Raw genomic sequence first — 20954 nt, forward strand, 5'->3', positions numbered from 1 at the left:
CTTCAGGGGCGGAGGAGGCGGCGGCGGCAGAGGAGAGAACGGGAGGAGGGACGCGAGGCAGGAAGAGGGCAGCCGAAGGCCGGGCCAGGTGGCTGGAGCGGGTACCGGCTGCGCTGCGCTGCTCTCGGTTCCGACGGCCTCTCTCATGCGCTGAGGGCGCCCGGCTGGGCCGGACCGGCGGCCGGAGGGGAGGCTCCTCTTCATGGTCCAGAAGACCAGCATGTCCCGGAGCCCTTACCCACCCTCCCAGGAGATCCCCATGGAGGTGTTCGACCCCAGCCCGCAGGTGAGGTGTGGTAGCGGGGCCCGAGGGCAGGGGGCCGCTCCCGCGGACCTTGTGGGGTCGGCTCGAGGGACGCGGGGAAGAAGGAGTTATGTGCCCGGCGCGGAGGGGCGAGGGGCGCCTGCGCACCCCCAGTCCCTGCCAGTTAATGATTGATGGGCGCTTGGCCTGGAGTTGGGCTGCGGTTTGGTGGAGCAGGGAGGGAGCGGTCGGGCCGCCTGTCACCCTCGCCTCCGCTCCCTCGCGTCAGTGTCCCTGCTGCTCTGGTACTGGCTCCAGGGCTGGAGAGTGGGGGTACTGGCGGGGCATCCAGGGGTTGAGGGAGGCGAGAGAGAGAGCTCAAGCAAGGGGGCGACGCAGAGCACGTTCGGGGGGTGCTAGGCGGGGGTGGGTGGGGCGGGGGTGGCACTGGGAGATGGCAGAGGCGATGGTCAGGGCGGTGCCAGCAGGCCTTCCGAGCCGCAGACACGGGCCTTTCGAGGGTGGGGAAGGGGTCGGCCCCGGGCTAGGCCCCCATCCTGGCACCTCAGCTACATCCTCCTGTTGGACCGCTTCCCTCTCCCAACACCCACGTTATCTTTCCTTCTCCACTCCCCCCCTCCAACCTTAGAAAACGCCTCCAAAGTTTGGAAAGTTGGATGGATGCCAACTCACTGTCCTGGGGGGGGAAAAAGCCCTGTTACCTGGGGGTTGGGGGGGGTGTCTGCAGCCCACCCCAATCACACTTTGCGGGTGCCTCAGGTTATCCCCAGGAAGGGGTGTTCTTGGGTGTGGTGCGGGCCCACGGAGTGACCAGCAGGGTCTGGGGTGACTGGTCAGAGTCTAGGGTGGTCGCGCCAAGGGATTTCTCTAGGACAAGGCCATTCTCCAATCTGGCAACATCCCAAGGGTAGGATACCATTAACTCTTTTCTTGCTGTGACCAGCCTGGAGCAACTGAAACCACCATGAAAATGTGGGTTGATGGTCATGTGGTGGGGGGGTCAGGTTAGACCTAAAAATACCTCTCTTCTCCACCCTAGGCCCCTTGGAGCCTGGGAGGCAGCTGACTGGGGCCTTCCTTTCAGCTGTCCCTTGTCTCTCTGGGTGCCACTCCCTTTTTCCATCCTGGGGTGGTGGTGATGGTGTGAAAGAGAGTCTGGGGCTCACTGGAGGATTCTCTTAAGTTTGTAAGGATCCTCAGTCCTAGAGGTTGGGTGTGTGTTTGGTTTGAGAGAAGGGGGTGGGAGGGAGGAATTTTGAAGTGTTCCCAGGTACTGTTCTCTCCCATCTTCCCATGCTCCTTCTTGTACTCAGCCCCAAGGAACCAGAGACCCCAGTCTGATCATGTTTTATCTAGCTTCTTGGGCAAAGAAACTCTAGGATAGGGGCTGGGAGCAAGGGTCTGGAGGGCCTGAACCCCCCATCATCTCTCCCCAACACACTCTGGACTGGCCTGGGGCCAAGTGTGTATGTGAGTTAGGGAAGGCAAGGATGAGCCCCCTTGACAGGAGGCCTGGAAATACCTGAATATGCTCGAGAGGTCAGGCAGTGTCTGCTCCACCCAAGCCAGAAGCCCAGCCAGTGAGGCTGAGCTAGCCTACCCCTGGGCCTTGTGGGGGCTGTGTCCTAGTCTTGTCTTGGGGCAGGGCCAAGGAGCATTCAGATTGATGCAGCCTGGTGGGAACTGGTTATGGGCAGTGGCTGCCAGGGGTTAGAGAGTGGAAGCTTGAGTCCTCTCCCCCTTGGGGAGAGGTGTGACCACCGTGATGATGAAGAGGGGCCTGAGAAACAGTCCTGCTAGTGTTGGTGGGGAGGGGGTGTGTGTTGTCAAACCTGCCCCCATGACTCTGGGCTGGGTTGGGGTTAGATGTTTCTTTTCCAAATACAGTTAGTTCCATGCCCCATCTCTTGGGCCCCCCTTCCCCAGAAATCTGGTTTTGGGTCTTCAAGAACTGAGAGCTGCCACTCCCCTCCCCACTCTGCGGAAAAATCAAGTCAAGATTCGGGTTCAGGATAAGCCAAGCTGGGCCCAGGTTGGCGATTCCTTGTCACTCTGGGGGCCAGGCACAATCAGCCCCCCTCTGCTCCAGAGGAGGGGGAAAGGGCGGGGTACTTTCCCCAGCTCTCTCTGCCCCCCTCACACTGCAGGCAGCCTCTCCCTTCCCTGGAGGACTCTGCAGCCTGCCCAGCATCTTAATTAGCTTTGCTGCCTAATGAGTCTCCAGCTTCTCAGCGCCTCCCTGTTCCCAGTATCTCTGGCTTGGTTTGGGGGTTTCTGGGTGTGCTTCCTAAGGTTCTCTCCCACTGTTCCCCCACCCCAAGGCTGTGGTCTGGGCCCTCCCTCCCCCTGGGCTGTACCATCTCTAGAAGAAGATGGGGGTGTGGGGCTGCTCAGATCAGGGAATGATATTCCCAAAGCTTGGCTGTAGCTCTGGGCCTGATGGGATGAGGGTTGGGAACGGCCCTTTCTGATTCCACTCTTGTCCATTCCTGGCTTCCCCAGGGCAAATACAGCAAGAGGAAAGGGCGGTTCAAAAGGTCGGATGGGAGCACGTCCTCGGATACCACGTCCAACAGTTTTGTCCGCCAGGTAATGGGGAGGCTGGGCTCAGAGGAAGGAGGTGGGCTGCTTGGTGGAGACCAGCACTGGTGAGCTGGGGCTGAGGCTTTTCTCCAGGCACCCTCCCCCTGTCATTTGTCACCTGGCCGGAACCACCCCATCACCCTTCCCCCGTGACCTCTCCTACACACACTGTCAGCCTGCACCCACTCCCTCAGCCCCCGCCCTGCCCCTCCCCCAGCTCCAGGCACCAGCCCCTGCTGCCTGCCTGCGTCATCTCATTCAGGGACAGCCTGCCTCCTTCTAGCTTGCTTCGGGCTGTCACCCACTCCCCCTGCCGGCTGTCTGCTTCCATGTCCTCCCCCAGAACCTGTGACAGCGTGGGGTAGAGGCAGAGCCTAAGAGATGAGGAGCCAGGTCCTTTGGGTCCCTGGAGCCCTGGTGAGGTATGGCAAGGAGGAAACGCCCTCCTGCCCGTCCAGCTGACTGTTTCTGACTATGCAAAGAGAAAGTGTGTTGGAGGGGGTGAGGGCAGGAGGGGGTTGGTTTTAGAGAGGACTATAGCCCAGCACCCCTGGCTGCAGGAGGCTGGATAGCTTTCTGGGGTCTTTTCTCAGTCAGGAAGATGCCATTCTCCTCTCTCTTCTCACTCTCGACCCCAGGCCATCTCCTCTCGACCCCAGGCCATCTCAGGCTCAGGGAGAGGCAGCCAGAGAACCATGTGGTTGCTATGACTACAGAGCATCTCAACAAAACCTGGTATCCAAAAAAGGCGAGAGAGCCTTGGGATCAGACGAGGAAAGGGAGTACGTCAAAAGGGGAAATGGGCAGGGCATATGAGGGCAGAGGACAGTAGGGAGGTCAGTCCTCCACCTCCTCAGGCTGGATAGAGAGGGTGATGCCCGGCACACCCACCGACTGATTCCAGGTTGTGGAATGAGGCCCTTTATGACTCTTCTGTCTCCACAACACTTGGCACATGTGAGCCCGGGCCTGACTTGAGAGGGTCAGACAAGGAGCGCTTCATCCCAGCATCTTCTAAGTTCACAGACAGGAAGTTCTTTCTTCAGTCTTTTCCTCATCCCTCCTGTTGCAGGACTGGGCCAGGGCCAGAGCCAGGAGGAATGCTCAGTGTAACTCCTCTTGACAGAAAAGAGCCCTTGGTTCCTTCATTCAGTGTTTGCTCCCTCCCCCCCAGGGCATCAGACCCCCAGCCTTCAGTCCTTCCTCCTCTCAGCTCCCTAGCTCTGACCCCTAGTAGGTGGCAGGGAGTTGGGGGGGGGCAGGCCTTGCCACATCTCTGAGCTAAATATACCCTAGCAGTTTGCACATGTAGCAACTCTGCTTGTAACCTGAGCCCCCTGGGGGAACGGGCAGTTTGAGCCACCCCCTAGGCCGGCAGGGCCCCGCACTGAGGGCGCCGGGATGGAGGCGCCCAGCCGGACCCTCGAAGTGGTGAGCTAGGGATGGGGTGGGAATCGGGGTGGGTGGGAGCAGGCCCAAAGGGATAGCTGATGGGGGGAATCCTCACTCTAGCCTGTCTCCTTGCCTCCTCTCTGTTACCCTGCTCCTGCCAGTTCTGATACGTCTACTGCGTGTGAGTGTCTGCACGTGTGCGTGCGCGTGCATGTGTGCGTGCGTGTGCACGCGCGCATCTCTGTAAGGATCAGTAAATGCCTGTCTCTCACGCTGTCTCTGGGTCTGTTTCTCTGGCTCTCTGGGCATCTGTCTCCCTGATTCTTAGTGCTCTCATCAGGACGGGTGGAGAGTGGAGATGAGCTGGTTTTCACCCTCCTTCACTTTTGTCTTTTCCGGCTCTTGTCTGTCTTGTCTTCCGGCTCTTCCCAGCCCAATCTTGCACCTTCACAAGTCTCCCATTTTTGTGATTTGGCTGGGAAAGGAGTGGGCAGCCTCCCTAGCTAATGACAGGACCCTCTGGGGAAGTTGGGACTTTATTTTCTCCCTTTCCCAGGTCCCCCAGGCATTCCTGGCCAAGTGACCCTTTCATGGCCTCAGGAAAGACCCCTGACATGGGTGTAGTCCAGCTCTTCCTCCGCATCCCCTCCTGCCCCTGTCCCCACACCACCCCATTTGTGTAGTCACACAGATGCACACCTCCTGGCTCCTGCCTTCATGTGCCCCACACAGTCAGGGACATTCACACCTAGGGTGCCCCGCCCCCCGACTCCTGGCTGTGCTTAGGTGCACCTGTCTGCGTTCAGTTGTGCATATCCAGCAAATACTGGAGAACACCCTCCTAAATGCACTCGAAGTTGCACACCCAAGCACGCCCATGAATAAGCATGTTCATTGACACTTTGGGTCTTACCCATGCGCCTGCATCCCTGAGGGAATTCCTTGTGCTCTGGGATGGTCCACATGGTCAAGGCCAGCTTCCTGGCATAGCCAGACTTGTGGATCTGCTGAGACCCTAGCAGCCAGCAAGGCCTGCCTCATGTTCTGTTCTTCACTTGCCTCTTTTGCCTGCACTACCTTAGGAATCGGGTTCTCTTTTTAGATCTTGTAAGAGCCTGAGGATTGGGGTTCCTCTGATTCTGGCTAGGGAAGTAGGATTTTATCTCCTCTCACCTTTGAGCAGAAGATAGCAAAATTTTTGATGGCTCCATCCTGCAGAGCATGCCGCCCGCTGCCAATGGTGCAGAGAGCTCAGGCCTATGCTAGTGGCTACTGTCCCTGGAAGGACTCAGTGGGCTTCTCTTGAGTCTGTCTCAGCCTGTGTGGTCTTGGGGACAGGGGAGGGAAGGAGGAACAGGGAGTGGAGGCTCGTCCCCTGGCACTCCTCCCCTGCACTATGCCCCTATCAGGTTCCCACCCCTCCCTGGGCCCCAAGCAGCTGTCCTGGGATCTGCTTTAACCCCCTGCTAGCTGCTATCGCCCTTCCTAGGGCCACAGTTTTCCCAGGGGCCTGCCAATCTCAGTCCCTGGTTCCTCTCATCTAAATACCACCTTTTCCTAGCCCTTGTGGCATCACGCTGGGGTGGCTGGGGCTTGAGGGATCCATGATGGGTGGCCCCTCTGTGCCTTCCAAGGCCCAGGAGCCGGGAGGCAGTGTGGGCCCTGAGTCAGCCTGGTCTGTTTTTAGGGCTCGGCAGAGTCCTACACCAGCCGACCCTCGGACTCTGACGTGTCTCTGGAGGAGGACCGGGAAGCCCTAAGGAAGGAGGCAGAGCGCCAGGCATTAGCCCAGCTTGAGAAAGCCAAGGTGAGAAATCCAGAGTCAGGGGGCTGTGCTGGTGCTATTTCCCCCACCCCAGGCCTTAGAGGTGGGCCGAACAGACCCAGGGTCAAGTTTTGGCCCTGACACTTCTCAGATGGTATACCCCAAGGCCTTGATGTGCCCCTGTCTTACAGCTGTAAAATGTGGGCTATACTACTTGCCTTCTTGTGTAGTATAATAGGTGCTTAATAGTGTTGCCAGACATAATAGGAACTTGAGACTCTCCACTTCTTTCTGGAGTCCAGTGTGTCCTGGGCTGATCCTCATAGCTGCGTGATCTCAAGCGAGCTGCTTAACCTTTCTGAACTTTGGTCTCCTCATTCATTAAAATGAAGATAATAATAGTAGTTAACATTTATTTATTTATAAAGATTTTATTTATTTGACAGAGAGAGACACAGTGAGAGAGGGAACACAAGCAGGGGAAGTGAGGGAGGGAGAAGCAGGCTTCCTGCCGAGCAGGAAGCCCAATGCAGGGCTCGATCCCAGGACCCTGGGATCATGACCCAAGCTGAAGGCAGATGCTTAATGACTGAGCCACCCAGGTGACCCCCACTTTTTAAAAAAAATTTTTAAGATTTAATTTAATTTTTGTTTTTTTGAAATAATCTCTCCACCCAATATGGGGCTCAAACTCACAACCCCAGGATCAAGAGTCATGTGCTCCACTGACTGAACTCGCCAGGCGCTCCTAGCAGTTAACTTCTAAGGTTTTTGTGGTGAATAAATGAGGTAATCCTTGTAAAACATGTAACGGGCCCTGGCACAGTAAATGTAGCTGCAGTTATTATTATTATTATTATTACTAATATTCTTTCCAGATGTCATTCCAGACTACTATGTCCAATCCCCAGTGGCCCCCTCCATTCTGAGAAGGCCAAATTCTATTTTTTTTTTAAACTGTGAAATTTAACATATATACAGGAAAACTACTTAAACCATTCAGTATACTTTCTAATGATCAACACAGAAAATCTCCACATCATCCCCATCCTGTACAGTACATTGTGGCTTAACCCTCCTGTTGTCATTCTCCCTGTGCACCTCTAGACCAAGCCGGTGGCGTTTGCTGTGCGGACAAATGTCGGCTACAACCCATCTCCTGGGGATGAGGTGCCAGTGCAGGGAGTGGCCATCACCTTCGAGCCCAAGGACTTCCTGCACATCAAAGAGGTGGAGAGAGCACTTGGTGTCTGGAAGGGTGGGGGCGGGGGGGTGCCGGGTAGTGGGTACCAGGAGAGGGGCAGCCGGAGCTCTAGCGGAAAAAGACTTCTGAGCCTAGCAGAACTTGGCTGAATCTGCTGTGTGACCTTAGAGAAATCTCTTCCCCTCTCTGAGCCTCTAATTTTCATTGGTAAAATGGGGTGGCGATGCCGAGGTCACACGGCTGGCTTTCGAGAGGGTTTGGGATGAGATCTGTAAGGGGAGTGGTAGAGTGCAGGCACATGTGGGTGTCAGCATTTGCTCCTCTTCCTGCCTTTCCAGGGCACGGTGAGCCCATGGTGGGATGAGGACCTGCTGGGGGTGGGGTGATCTGTGGCCTGAGTGGATACAGGTCCCGGGGTTGTTCTGAGACCTTGGGGCTGGCTCTTTGTGGCGGGAGGGGCACCCCCCGGGGAGGCTTGGCAGGTCCCGGGGTGGTTTCCCTCTAGGGTGGCTGCTGGCTTGCCCCTCCAAGCTCCCTTTTGGTCTCTCCCACCCCACCTGCTGTGGCTGTCCGCAGAAATATAATAACGACTGGTGGATCGGACGACTGGTGAAGGAGGGCTGTGAGGTTGGCTTCATCCCCAGCCCCGTCAAGCTGGACAGCCTGCGCCTCCTGCAGGAACAGAAGCTGCGCCAGAACCGCCTCAGCTCCAGGTGTCTAGCTGGGGACCACAAGGGGGCCCTCCAGCTGGGACTCGGGGACAAGGGTTGACCACTTGCCCCGAGGGCCCACCCGCCTGCAGGTGTCACCCATGGGGCTGGAGAATCTCCAAGGGGAGTGGGGGGCAGGCAGCCTGTGAGAGGACAAGCTTCCCCTACCCTCACGCCCACCCCTCCGCTCACAGCTCCGTTTGCCTCTCTGCCCACACAGCAAATCAGGTGACAACTCCAGTTCCAGCCTAGGAGATGTGGTGACTGGCACCCGCCGCCCCACGCCCCCTGCCAGTGGTAAGAGCTGCTGCCACCTTGGGGAACCGCGGGGGTGGGGCTGGGGAGCCCCTGGGTGGGGTGGTCTCCCACTGCCTATCCCCTCCTTTCCATGCAGTAGGGGGCGCCCCAGTCCTGAATCCTCCAAACACACCCAGCAGTACCCCCCCTCCCCCGCGGCCCCTGTGAAGAGTAGGACACCCCCCATGCTGGGCCTGTCGGAGCCCATTCTCTCATGTCTCTCCTTCCCCTTTCTTTGGGGGCTCCATCTCTCTGCCTGACTCCCCTGCCCCATCCCCATTCATTTCTTCTAGCTCTTTTCCATTCACCTCTTCTTCTTTCTTTTTTCCCCCATCCCATCCCTGCCTTCTGTACTTGTGTCTCCATGTCCATCTACTCCTCCCCACCTCGCCTCCCTCCTCTCTTCTGACTGCGGTCCAGGTAATGAGATGACTAACTTAGCCTTTGAACTAGAACCCCTAGAGCTAGAGGACGAGGAGGCAGAGCTTGGGGAGCAGAGTGGCTCTGCCAAGACTAGTGTTAGCAGTGTCACCACCCCGCCACCCCATGGCAAACGCATCCCCTTCTTCAAGAAGGTAATTCTTGCTGGGTTCTGGCAAGAGGGCAGGGGGTCAGGGCCCAGCTCTTTGGCAGTGGGAGGGGCCAGAACAGATTCAGATGCAGCTCTGGCCTGGTTCTTTGGGGAGCAGGGCCTCCTACCAAGGAGCAGGGAGAGCTGGCATGGCACCAGGAATAGGCACGTCCAGCTTAATGCACCAGCCCACCCTGGCCCACCCCCAGGAAGGGATGTTTCCTGCAGTTGAAGCACCCCTTCCCTTGGAAGGCTGTACCCTCTTGCCCCAGCACCATGGGAAGCAGGGGCCAGTGGTAACAAAACTGGGATGTTCCGTGTCTGCCCTCCACCCCCGTGTGTGATGGGGAGAGTGGAACGGTGACCCCTCTTTATCTTTTTTGGACGCCGTGGTGCTAGGGTGTGCACATGGGGGTCTACTGGCTGCACAGTGGGACAGTTTAAGGAACGCTTACAATGGGCAGGTTGGACTGCGCTAGAGGCAGGAGATGGGGACCAAATTATGGGCTGTCACCCTTTCCAGAACTTTTCCCAAGACCCAGAAAGGGGAAGGGCATGTCAGAATATTCCCAAGTCCACTGGACTGACTGTCAGTCCTTCTCCCAGCCCTGATCTTGGGCCATCTTTGGCTCCCCCTTGGCACGGGGTCCCGTCCCCTCTCTCTGGCTCTGTCTGTCACTAACACGCATGCCTTGTTATCTCTCCTCGTCTGCCCGCTCTCCCTCCCTCTCTTGTCCTGGCTCCTTCCTTGCCCTCTGCCCCTGCCTGGGCGCCCTCCCCCTCTCCCCTGCTCCCCACTCTTGGCAATCTCTGGACCCAGCCAAACAGAAGCAGAAGTCGGTGAGTATCACAGCTTTCTGTGTCCCCCTCCCCACCCCCTGGGATGAGCTAGTGGGACCTTCTAACACCCATTCTCGTGCCCTCCCCCCCCCCCCATTTCCCTCATCCTGTTTCTCCTTGGCCATCCCTCCTGATCCCTCACATCTGGGCTCTGGGAGTAGGGGGAGGAGAGGATGCATGGGGGAGCCTGGAGGCTGGGGAAGAGGGGCTAATGCCATCTCCACTGTGGGGTTCCCCCTCCCTGCTTCCACCTCAGACAGAGCATGTGCCCCCCTATGACGTGGTACCTTCCATGAGACCCATCGTCCTGGTGGGACCGTCGCTCAAGGGCTACGAGGTAGGAGCCCATAGAGGGGAGTGGACCCAGAGGGGCCCAGACCTCTAGAAAGATGCTACAGAAAGGTTCAGACTCCAGGGAGATCCCCTGGAAGGGCCCAGATTCCCAGGGTATCTCTCCAGAGGGCTACAGACCTTCAGAGAAGCCCCCAAAGGGGCCTGACCCACAGGGAGACCCAGAAGGGTCCAGTCTGCCTCCCCCAAGACACCCTTGGAGGGTCTTCCCAGAGAATCCACCTAGAAGAACCCTTGGAATCAGAGACCCCATTGGAAGTTCCTCAGACCCAGAAGGAACCCCCCACTTCCTCCAGGGGCCCATTTATCTCAGGAATTAAATAAGAAAATGGAATGTGAGGGTGTACATACTTAGACACCTGACTTCCTCCCCCACCCCAACCCCCAACCTCAGGTTACAGACATGATGCAGAAAGCTTTATTTGACTTCTTGAAGCATCGATTTGATGGCAGGTAAGACCCTGGGAACTGGCTCCCCACTCCCACTGTGGTCCTCTGCTGCTGGGGATGGGCAGGGTGGGTTTGAATGATGATCCTGGGCTTCCTTGGACTGAAGGCTAGGAGGAAGGCCTGGAGCCTGGGGGCATGGGCAGGGCACTCGAGCCCACCCTGACCCCTTACTCCCCTTGCTCCATCCCTCAGGATCTCCATCACTCGTGTGACAGCGGACATTTCGCTGGCTAAGCGCTCGGTCCTCAACAACCCCAGCAAACACATCATCATTGAGCGCTCCAACACACGCTCCAGCCTGGGTGAGCCCACCCTGCGATATGGGAGGGGAGGGTGGAGGGGGTGCATCCCCAGAAGGGCTGGATTGTCTGATGCCTCTTGGGGAGGCCCCCCTACATTCCCCCTTCCCCATGACTCTGTGCCCTGCAGCTGAGGTTCAGAGCGAGATTGAGCGAATCTTCGAGCTGGCCCGGACCCTTCAGTTGGTCGCTTTGGATGCTGACACCATCAATCACCCAGCCCAGCTCTCCAAGACCTCACTGGCCCCCATCATTGTTTACATCAAGATCACCTCTCCAAAGGTGGGTGTGAGAGCCTGACCCTAGTGGGGACAGGAGTGCTCTGGAGTTGGGTGGCCTGTATTTCAGTCCCAGCGACTGCTTATTAACTGTGTGACCCAATCTTCCTGAGCCTTATTTTCCTCCTCTGTAAAACTCCATCAAATGGACATTGTGAAAATCGAACCTAATGTGAATGCTTAACACTTAGCAAAGGGTCTGGTATAATGTGCCCCATTATGTATTAGCTGGTATAAGTATCATTGTAGGGTGATGCAGGCCAGCCCCCTGTCTCCGCTCTGGTTGACCTCCCGGCCTTGGTCCAGAAAACTGTGCTTTTTTTTGGTCACAGTGTCACCCAACTACTTGGCAGTTGGGAGGTTTTTTCTGTCATTTGATTTTGTCCCTTTTTGCTGCATTGTCCTCGCTTGGACCTTGATAGAGATGAATCGGGAGGAAGGCTGATTTACTTCTTTTTGGTGTTGCAGCTCTGTGAGTTTCCCCTCCTAGGCATTAGTGGGGGTTTGGGAAACATGGAGGGCAAGTTCAGGTGAAGGATTTGAAGGGAGAAAACAGCATTAGGTTCAAGCCTTTGCCCTGGTTGACTTATTCATTCATTCATTCATTCTTTCTTTCTTTCACTTTTGTTGTTTGTTTGGTTGTTGTTTTGTTACTGAGCTTGGGATCTCTGGAGGATTTATTTAGCCTCTGAGCCTCAATTTCTTCACCTGTAAAATGGGAATTAAAGTCCCTCCCTTGTTATTGTTGAGGGGATTTGAGGTAATGATGGAAAGAGCCCCGAGTTCTGTCTGATTCATAACTGACAACCAAAGGTGATATCTGTCCCCATTTTAGGGGCACCTGGGTGGCTCAGTCATTAACTCAGGTCATGATCCCAGGGTCCTGGGATCGAGCCCCTTTGGGCTCCCTGCTCTGTGGGAAGCCTGCTTCTCCCTCTCTCACTCCCCCTGCTTGTTCCCTCTCTTGGTGTGTCATTCTCTGTCAAATAAATAAATACAATATTAAAAAAAAAAACAAACTTCCTATTTTGGAATACACCCAAGAGCGGAACAACCAGGTACCCTGACCTTTCTGAGTCCTAAGTTTCTAAGGAGTAGAAAGGGGAAGATAGGATTGAAGTCCTCCCTGGGGTGGTTGAAAATATCTAATGAGTTAATGGATACAAAAACACTTTGTGAGCTGGGAAGTGACTGATCCTTCCATTTCTCCCAGGGGCACTGACCGAGGTGAAGGGTGGGGACTCTGGAACCAGGGCACCCGGAGTTAATGAACCAGCACTGCTACTCCTCGCTCTGTGCTCTTTGGGCAAAGTCACCTAACCTCTCTGTGCCTATTTCCTCGCCTGCAAAATAGGAATCCTCATGTGGTGGTTGTGAGGATGACATAGGTGGATTAAGCATGCAAAACACCTGGACCTACTAAACACTATATTCTTTTTCTTTTCTTTTCTTTTTTACTTTTTAAAAAAGATTTTATTTATTTTTTATTTGACAGACAGAGATCACAATTAGGCAGAGAGGCAGGCAGAGAGAGAGGAAGAGAAGCAGGCTCCCTGCTGAGCAGAGAGCCCGATGTAGGACTCGATCTCCGGACCCTGGGATCATGACCTGAGCCGAAGGCAGAGGCTTTAACCCACTGAGCCACCCAGGCGCCCCTTTTCTTTTCTCTTTTTAAAGATTTTGTTTATTTATTTGACAGAGAGAGATAAGCGAGAGAGGGAACACAAGCAGGGGGAGTGGGAGATGGAGAAGCAGGCTTCCTGCCTATCAGGGAGCCCAATGCGGGGCTTGATCCCAGGACCCCGGGATCATGACCTGAGCCAAAGGCAGATGCTGGACTGAGCCACCCAGGCACCCCCCGCTTTTTAAAGATTTTTGTTTTGAAATAATTCCAAATCTAGAGAAGGGTTGCCAGAATAGTTCCAGGAACTGCCATTCTTTGAATGCCCTTCATTCAGATTCAGTAATTTTTTTAACAGCTTTATTGAGATAATTCACACACCATTCAATTCAGCCATTTAAAGTATATTACTTAGTTTTCTTCAGATTCACTAAGTGTGAACATTTTGCCACATTTACTTTATGTATGTGTTATGTATATGTGTATTTATATATATTTTTTCCTTCTGAATCATTTGAGAGTAGGTTGAAGATACCATACCATGTCTTTATTCCTAAGTATTTCAACGTGTGTTTCTTAAGAACCAAGAACATTAATCTACATCACCATAGTACAGTTGCCAAATTCCAGAAATATTTTAGTCCTTCATTTTTCAGTTGCCCCAATTGTGCTCTTTATGGCAGTTTCTCCCTCAATCCAGGATCACGTGTTACATTTAGTTGCCTTATCTCTTTAACATTCTTTTTTTTTTTTATATTTTATTTATGTATTTGAACGAGAAAGAGCTCGAGTGAGAGAGAGAGAGAGAGAGAGAGCACAAGCAGTGAGAGGCAGAGAGGCAGAAGGAGAGGGAGAAGCAGACTCCCCGCTGAGCAGAGAGCCCTACTTGGGGCTCAATCCCAGGCCCCCAAGATCATGCCCTGAGCCAAAGGCAGGTGCTTAACCCACTGAGCCACCCAGGCGCCCCTCTCTTTCACATTCTTAAACCAGAACAGTTCCCCAGCCTTTCTTGGATTTTTACGACACTGCCGTTTTTGAAGAGTACAGACCACAGACTTTGTAAACTGTTCCTCAGTGTGGGTTTGCTTGATGTATGCTTGTGATGAGGCTTAAGTTTTGCATTTTGGCGTGACGTGTCTTTCAAGAGGCTCGAAGTGTCTGTTGTGCCGTTGGTGACATTAAGTTTGATCATTTAGTGAAGGTCATAGCTTTCTCTTTAGTTATTATTACCATTATCATTACTGCTGTGGAGATGAGAATAATAATAGTGGCTCCCTCGTGAGATATTATCAGGACTAACCAGCTGATCATGTGGAAAGCACAGAACAGCGCCTGTTCGCAGCAAGTGTCCCATCAAAGATGGCTGCCGCTGTTCCCATGCGGATGCCTGCCTGGACAGTGAAGGCTGGAAAGGTGACAGGGATCAGGAAGGTGAATCACTGCCTTTCAGAGAGCCACTTCCCAGAAGAGGCTGGCATGAGACCCGGGAGAGAGCCTGAGCATTGTGTTAGGATGGACACAGGCCTGGCGAGGTCATTTCGGAAGAGGTGTTCAGGGCTGAGAGTCATCTAGTGTCCCTCCCTCCCTCCCCAGCCCTGACCTGCTTCTCTGACTTGGTGCACTGCGAGATCCCTCTAGCTCCTCTTCTCTCCCCCCAAACCAGGTACTTCAGAGGCTCATCAAGTCCCGAGGGAAGTCTCAATCCAAACACCTCAATGTCCAAATAGCGGCCTCAGAGAAGCTGGCACAGTGCCCCCCCGTGAGTGCCCAGACCCTGGGAAAGGGGGGATATTTGGGTTCTCCTGTTTCCTCTGGCCTGCATGAGAGACAGAGTCACCAGGAGTACCAGGGTGGGGTCTATGGGAGTGAACTGGTCTTCCGGGAAAGGAGCGCCGGACAGGTAGTCAGAGATGGCTTTTGAGCCCCAGAAGCCCAGTTCTGTGTGGGGCGTCAAGCCAGCCTCCAGACTTGGTTGCCTTATATCTAGGACGAGAGGGTTGGACTGTCTGGGTGCCAAGACCTTTTGTAGTTCTGCCAGTGTCTATATCTGAGAGTCGTCCTCTTCCTGGACATCCAGAGGTTTCTTTTTAATTTTGTCCTTCAACCCTTTGACTCCACCCACTGCACCCAGGCCACACCCTCACCCCCTTGGTCACGCCCGGCTCATCCCAGCCCCGCCCCTAACCCCGACTCCACAGGAAATGTTTGACATCATCCTGGACGAGAACCAATTGGAGGATGCCTGCGAGCACTTGGCCGAATATTTGGAAGCCTATTGGAAGGCCACACACCCGCCCAGCAGCACTCCGCCCAATCCGCTGCTGAACCGTACCATGGCTACTGCAGCTCTGGCCGCCAGCCCTGCCCCTGTCTCCAACCTCCAGGTACAGGTGCTCACCTCACTCAGGAGAAATCTCAGCTTCTGGGGCGGGCTGGAGGCCTCGCAGCGGGCTAGGTCCGTGCCCCAGCAGCAGGAGCATGCCATGTAGGTGTCCCACCCATCTCCCCTTCTGTCCAAGGCTCGGAATTGGAGCTCAGGGAACATGGGGAAGAAGGGAAGAGGTTTATTTTGTAAAAAATGTGGTGAGTGGCAGCTTCTGGTGTCTGTGGTTTTTGATGGGATTGGGGTGGGGGGTGCCTCCCTGGGCCTGTCCTGTCCCATAAGACTATAGCTGCTGCCCTAAGGGCTTTTGGATATGAGGCCTGATTGGGGCATTATTATAAGACAGGTGATTAGGAGAAAAACATATGGAAGACTGATATTTTCCTTCACTGGACTTCACAGCCATTTTGTTTTTATTTTTTAAATTTATTTATTTATTTATTTATTTATTTATTTATTTATTTTTAAGTAAACTCTACACCCAAAGTGTGCCTTAAACTCACAACCCTGAGATCAAGAGTTGCATGCTCTACCAAGTGAGCCAGCCAGGCGCCCCCCCACCCCCATTTTAGACCCAACAGAGCAAGGCCTGTCAGCCCCAGGCAGTTCCCACAGAGTAGAGCCATTTAACCCAGAGAAACTGTCCCTTCTCTCAGAGCCCTAATCCCAGGAGTTTCCTGAGAGGGGACCCAGAATGAAGCATCTTATGTGAGTTGATGCCCTACCTTCCATCCTTCTCCCAGTGAAAGAGATTCTGGGAAAGGCCCTCCTATGGGGGCCCTGCCCTAGGCTGGACCTCCTCCCCTGAGAGCTGCTTCCCATCTCTGAGCTCACACCATTAAGTATTTGATTCTAGATTAGAGCCAGGAGAAAGCCATGAAATCATTCTAAAACCATTGCTTTTCAGATTTGTTTTCAGTAACAGAGCTCATTTGTTCATTGAAATTTCTTTCTTTCTTTTTTTTTTTTTTTTTTAATTTTTTTGGGGGGCGCCTGGGTGGCTCAGTGGGTTAAAGCCTCTGCCTTCGGCTCAGGTCATGATCCCAGGATCCTGGGATCGAGCCCTGCATCGGGCTCTCTGCTCGGCAGGGAGCCTGCTTCCTCTCTCTCTCTCTGCCTGCCTCTCAGCCTACTTGTGATCTCTGTCTGTCAAATAAATAGATTAAAAAAAAATTTTTTTTTATTTGTTTGACAGAGAGGGAGATCACAAGTGGGCTGAGAGGCAGGCAGGTGGCGGGGGAGGTTTGTGCGTGGAGCAGATTCCCTGCTGAGCAGAGAGCCCGATGCGATGCGGGGCTCAATCCCAGGACCCTGAGATCATGACCTGAGCTGAAGGCAGAGGCTTAACCCACTGAGCCACCCAGGCACCCCTGTGTACAGCTTTTATGTGAACATACATTTCCATTTCTCCTGGATTGATACCTAAGAGGGAAGTTGCTGGCTCATAGGGTAGCTCCCTATTTAACTTCATTGAAACTTCTAAGGAAGCTCAGTATATAAAGTGTCCTTGCTCTGCTTGGAGGGGGCTGGTGGCTTGGCTTCCATTTCGCCTCCACAGGGACCCCTGAAGCACTTCTGTGCCCTTCCCGCCACCTCGGGTCTCCAGAGAACAGCTTGGAAACTGCTGGTCTAATCCCCATCATACCACCACAGAGAAATTGGGCCATAGAGAGGAGAGTCATTTGCTCAGGGTCACACAGCTTGAAGTGACAGGGGATGATACTAGAACCCAGGCCTTCCTGCACTCCACCCAGCTGCCTCCGTGGTGGCTGTGACCATCAGATCGCCTTTATGTGGCATTTGGAGCTGAGGGTGTTGGGCCACCTCATTGTCTCTGGGGACAGGGGAGGGGGAGGGGATTGTGTGTGGAGGGGGTTGGCGGTGGAGACCTGCCAGCTTTCCCCAGGCTGCTGCTTTGGTTTTTTTGCTGGGGTCAGGGCAGGAATCCTATCAACCTTGGAGACTTTGTCCTCTGGCTAGGGAATGGAGAGGGGAGGCGTGGGGCTGTGGAAGCCTGTGATTAGGGTCTGGTTTGAGCTGAAGGAGCTGGGGTTAGTGAGCTCAAACTGCAGTCCCCTTAGTATATTTGGAAAATTGGGGCAGTGACTAACTCAATCAACCACTAACGAGTGGCAATGCTAATGAGCTGTTAATGATGATTTAGCCCAAGACAGCATTAATGACGTGCATTGAGGAAGCAATGACTAATTATTCATGGGCTTTCTACCATGGTTACTGGAAGAGTTCATGGCTCCTCATGTCTTACAAAGGTTGGGTGTCTCCTGTCCCAATAGAGGAGCAAAGGCCCTGAGGTCTGTCCTCTGGCTGGGCTGTAGAGCCCTTTGCCCAGCTGCCCACCCCCTTTAGCCAGGCTGGATGTCTTGGTGCCATCACTAACCTGCCTTGCTTTGTTGTGTCTCTCTCACCCCTGCCTGATCTGCATGGTGTGTGCTGTCCGTCTGCTAACCAGGGACCCTACCTTCCTTCCGGGGACCAGTCGCTGGAGCGGGCCACCGGGGAGCATGCCAGCGTGCACGAGTACCCCGGGGAGCTGGGCCAGCCCCCAGGCCTTTACCCCAGCAGCCACCCACCTGGCCGGGCAGGCACCCTGCGGGCACTGTCTCGCCAAGACACGTTTGATGCCGACACTCCTGGCAACCGAAACTCTGCCTACACGGAGCTGGGAGACTCATGTGTGGACATGGAAACGGACCCCTCAGAGGGGCCAGGGCTCGGAGACCCTGCAGGGGGCAGCACCCCACCGGCCCGGCAGGGATCCTGGGAGGATGAGGAAGAAGACTATGAAGACGAGCTGACCGACAACCGGAACCGCGGCCGGAATAAGGCCCGCTACTGCGCCGAGGGTGGGGGTCCCGTTTTGGGGCGCAACAAGAATGAGCTGGAAGGCTGGGGGCGAGGTGTCTACATCCGCTGAGAAACAGAGGCCACGCAGTGGGGGGTGGGGAAGGGCTCTGAGCCCCGGGGAGGTAAGGGACCGAGGGGCTCACCACCGGGGGTGTATCTTTCCTCCAGGGGGCGCTGTCTCCCTCTCAGATGCCTTCACCGGATGTTTGGGGTTTCTTTCGTGGTAGCTCCTAGCTCCCGGGATTCCCTTAAAGCCTGGCTGTAGGTTTTCACCTACCTGGTGTGGATGGATGGGGGGATGCCCACCTTTCTGCAGTGTCCCCTTTCCCCCGCTTCAGGGAGCTCTTTCCCCTCACTCCCAGAGAAAAGGTGCACTTCCTTAACTCTTTCTACTTGGGGCTCTATATAGGGGTCCTAAATGGGGTAGCCTTTTCTTTCCCCAACCTGGAGTATTTGGGAAGATTGAGGGGGCTTTTCCTGGAGAGGGAGAGCGTAGACTCCTTCCCATGAGGGCTGTCTTCCCCAAACCCCAGATCCAGGGTCCCTCCCCGTGCCCATCTCTCTCCCAGCTTCCTGGCACCATTGTCTGGCGGGTGAAAGGTAGAGAATGGAAGCCCCATCGGGAGCTTGTCTTGGGGAGTGGTCTGGGTAGAGAGCGGCAGGCATCAAATGTCCTGGCCTCTGCCAGAGCCCGACCCGGACCCCTGAAGAGCGGGCAGCCAGAGACCCTGCTACCCACCCCTCCACATCCATGCCTCGGCCTTCGCCCACCCCAGGAATGAACTTTGCCTACAACTTCCCTTGCCTACTGCCATCAGAAGAGGGGGCCCCTCTGTGTCTGAGCCCCCCACCCCGTTTCATCTGGGTATGGCACCCGTGGAACACTAGTCCGCCTCATTTTGAAACCAAAAAACTGCTCCTTCACTATCATCCAGAGGCCCCAGGGGAGAGGCCCTGCAGGTTGGCGCCCAAGAGGTGATCACCACCCCAGGGGTCATCTCGGGACCTCGGATCTCCCCTGGGGGGCTTGGCTGCTGCTGCTATTCTATTTGCCTCTTGTGATCCTGTCCTATACCCACGTCCACTCCCCCCAGGAGAGGCCTTGGTGCCCCCCCCCCGTCCCCCGAGGGTTCCTCAGCCTAGCATCCCTCCAGCCCAGCAGCCTTGCCCCTCCCCAGCACCCAGCTGGGCCAGAGAGAGCCGATTGTGCCAACGAGGACTGGGCCCTGCCCGGCTGCCCGCCTCAGGGATGGGCCCCTTATGCCTGTCTCGCCACCTCCTGTGCCAATGTTGTCCCACCCCCCCCACTGGGGGTGGGGTGCAGCTTCCACTCACTGGTTAGAAGACACCACTGCCCAACCTTCCTCCCTCTCTGTCTGGTGTCCTGTGCCCCCATCTGTCTGTCTGTCCATCTGTACTCTCCTAGAAGTATTTGGCCACATATAAAACCGCCGTCATGTCCTTTGCAGCCGCCTCCTGAGCCTGGTTCTTCATTCCTACCACGCAGCAAGCCTGGCCCCCGCGGGAGCTGCATGCAGGGGAGTGTGAAGGGGCGGGTGCGAGAGGAAGCCAGGCCCCGAGCTGGTTATTCAGCAGGATAGAGTGCTTTGTTCTGCAGCTGTCTCAAGCATCACAGTCAAGGCTGATGGGAGCTATGTGGCCAGTTTCAGCCACAGCTTCCCATCAGCCTCAAGTCTTACCTGTTCCCCCATAAGTAGAGCCTGGGAAAATGGGAGACTGAGGTGAAGTGGGGTGTCACAGGCGTTACTCAGTGGGTGAGATCCAGTTTTTCTGCTCCTGTGGGCTCAGCCCAACCAGCACTTCCTGAGAGTGGCTGAGTTCCGTCTGGTGCCCTTCTCCACTGATGCCCTGGCTGACCAGCTTTGGGGGATGAAAGAAGTCTACTTTGGGGGGCAGAGAATGGAGGCCACCCCAGCCCCAGCCCGATAACATCAAGAGTGAGAAAGTCAGCAGGTGTCTATGTCAGTTCTGTCATCACCAGCTGGCAGGATGTGGACCCCAGACTATTGTCACCGCTGGCCCGTGTATCCTGCCTCATGTGGCACTCAAACCATTTCTCCACTCTCCTTGTTTCTGGGGTGGGGAACCTGGAGGACTAGAGTTCCTGGGTCCCTCACCTGTATGTTATTGCCCTAAGTGCATGTGGCGGGGGGTGGGGGAGTGTAGAGGGCAGCAGCCATCTAGACCTTCCAGTTGAAAGGTTAGCAGACCCAAGGAAAGGAACTGGGCAGGTCCGCAGGTCAGGAGGCTGGCCCAAGATCCCAGGGAGTTGATGGCAAAGACTGCTGAGATTGGAGTCCAGTCTCTGCCTCCCAGCCTAGTGTTCTTACCCCACTGCCTTTCAAAGGAGTCAATCCTTTATTCCTGTGTTTACTCACTGAACTTTAATTGAGTACCTACTGTGTACCAGGCACAAGTCTAAAAGGGAGCCACAGACCATTCAGGACAGCACTGTGGGCTCTCTGCTGGGAGAAGCACTGGGTTCTGCAGGAACCTGGTAGAAGGGAAATTCCCTTACTCTGGGGAGGTCAGGAGAGGCTGCTCAGAGGAGGTGAGGCTTCAGTGAAGTCTAGAAGCCTGGTTAAGAGTTAACGTGGTGGTGGCGGGGGGAGTAAGTGTTCAAGGCAGAGGAAGCAGGTGACATGCATGGCATGTTTCTGGTACTTCACCAGCAAAGTGTGCTCTCAAGGTGGTGGTCAGAGAAGGGTCAGCAGGAGCAGATCGTAGGGGGCCTTGAGTCATGTGATGGGAGTCTGGGCTTTGTCCTGAAGCCACTGGGCAGACACTGAAGGCTTGTAAGCAGCAATGGCAAAGTTGTCTTTGTTGCGGTTTGGAGCATAGATTGGAGGGGCTAGCCTGGACACAGCTGTGGTCCTCCGGGTAAGAAACAAGGTGGGGCTGCGCTAGGCCAAGGCAGTGGGATGGAAAAGGAGGCAGTGGCAGCCAGAGACAGCAAGCAGTTAGAATCCAGCGCTCTTGGAGAGCAATTGGTGGTGGCCAGTGAGAGAGAGGGAGGTGTCTGGGGGCAACTGTGAGTGATGGTCTTCCCGGACATAGAG

At 55.1% G+C, this 20954-nt stretch overlaps 1 protein-coding gene across 6 annotated transcripts; it reads left to right on the forward strand.

The window, feature by feature from the left end:
• On the forward strand, positions 1 to 19340 carry CACNB1 (calcium voltage-gated channel auxiliary subunit beta 1). Of its 6 annotated transcripts, none has more exons than XM_047707488.1 (14): positions 1 to 286; positions 2768 to 2854; positions 5928 to 6047; positions 7113 to 7235; positions 7786 to 7922; positions 8140 to 8216; positions 9608 to 9627; positions 9884 to 9964; positions 10373 to 10431; positions 10621 to 10730; positions 10858 to 11009; positions 14290 to 14385; positions 14825 to 15010; positions 17480 to 19340. In XM_047707488.1, exons 1-14 carry the CDS (start codon positions 203 to 205, stop codon positions 17942 to 17944), a joined length of 1797 nt encoding a protein of 598 aa, XP_047563444.1. In that variant the 5' UTR covers positions 1 to 202; the 3' UTR covers positions 17945 to 19340. The 6 variants fall into 6 exon arrangements, with proteins under 6 accessions (XP_047563444.1, XP_047563442.1, XP_047563443.1 ...); XM_047707486.1 differs by lacking the exon at positions 9608 to 9627 and adding an exon at positions 8637 to 8791 and having other exon boundaries at positions 4 to 286; XM_047707487.1 differs by lacking the exon at positions 9608 to 9627 and adding an exon at positions 8637 to 8791 and having other exon boundaries at positions 4 to 286; positions 17507 to 19340.
• The last annotated feature ends 1614 nt before the right edge of the window (positions 19341 to 20954 follow it).

Source organism: Lutra lutra, chromosome 16 (assembly GCF_902655055.1).
Source record: "Lutra lutra chromosome 16, mLutLut1.2, whole genome shotgun sequence".
Classification (NCBI taxonomy): Eukaryota; Metazoa; Chordata; class Mammalia; order Carnivora; family Mustelidae; genus Lutra; species Lutra lutra.

Bases quoted from the DNA above. Each gene is read 5' to 3' on its own strand.
- CACNB1 (XM_047707486.1), top strand. From the start codon at position 203: ATGGTCCAGAAGACCAGCATGTCCCGGAGCCCTTACCCACCCTCCCAG. The intron at 8,217-8,636 runs GTAAGAGCTGCT...ACTGCGGTCCAG, and splicing joins CCCCACGCCCCCTGCCAGTG to GTAATGAGATGACTAACTTA. The intron at 11,010-14,289 runs GTGGGTGTGAGA...CCCCCAAACCAG, and splicing joins TCAAGATCACCTCTCCAAAG to GTACTTCAGAGGCTCATCAA.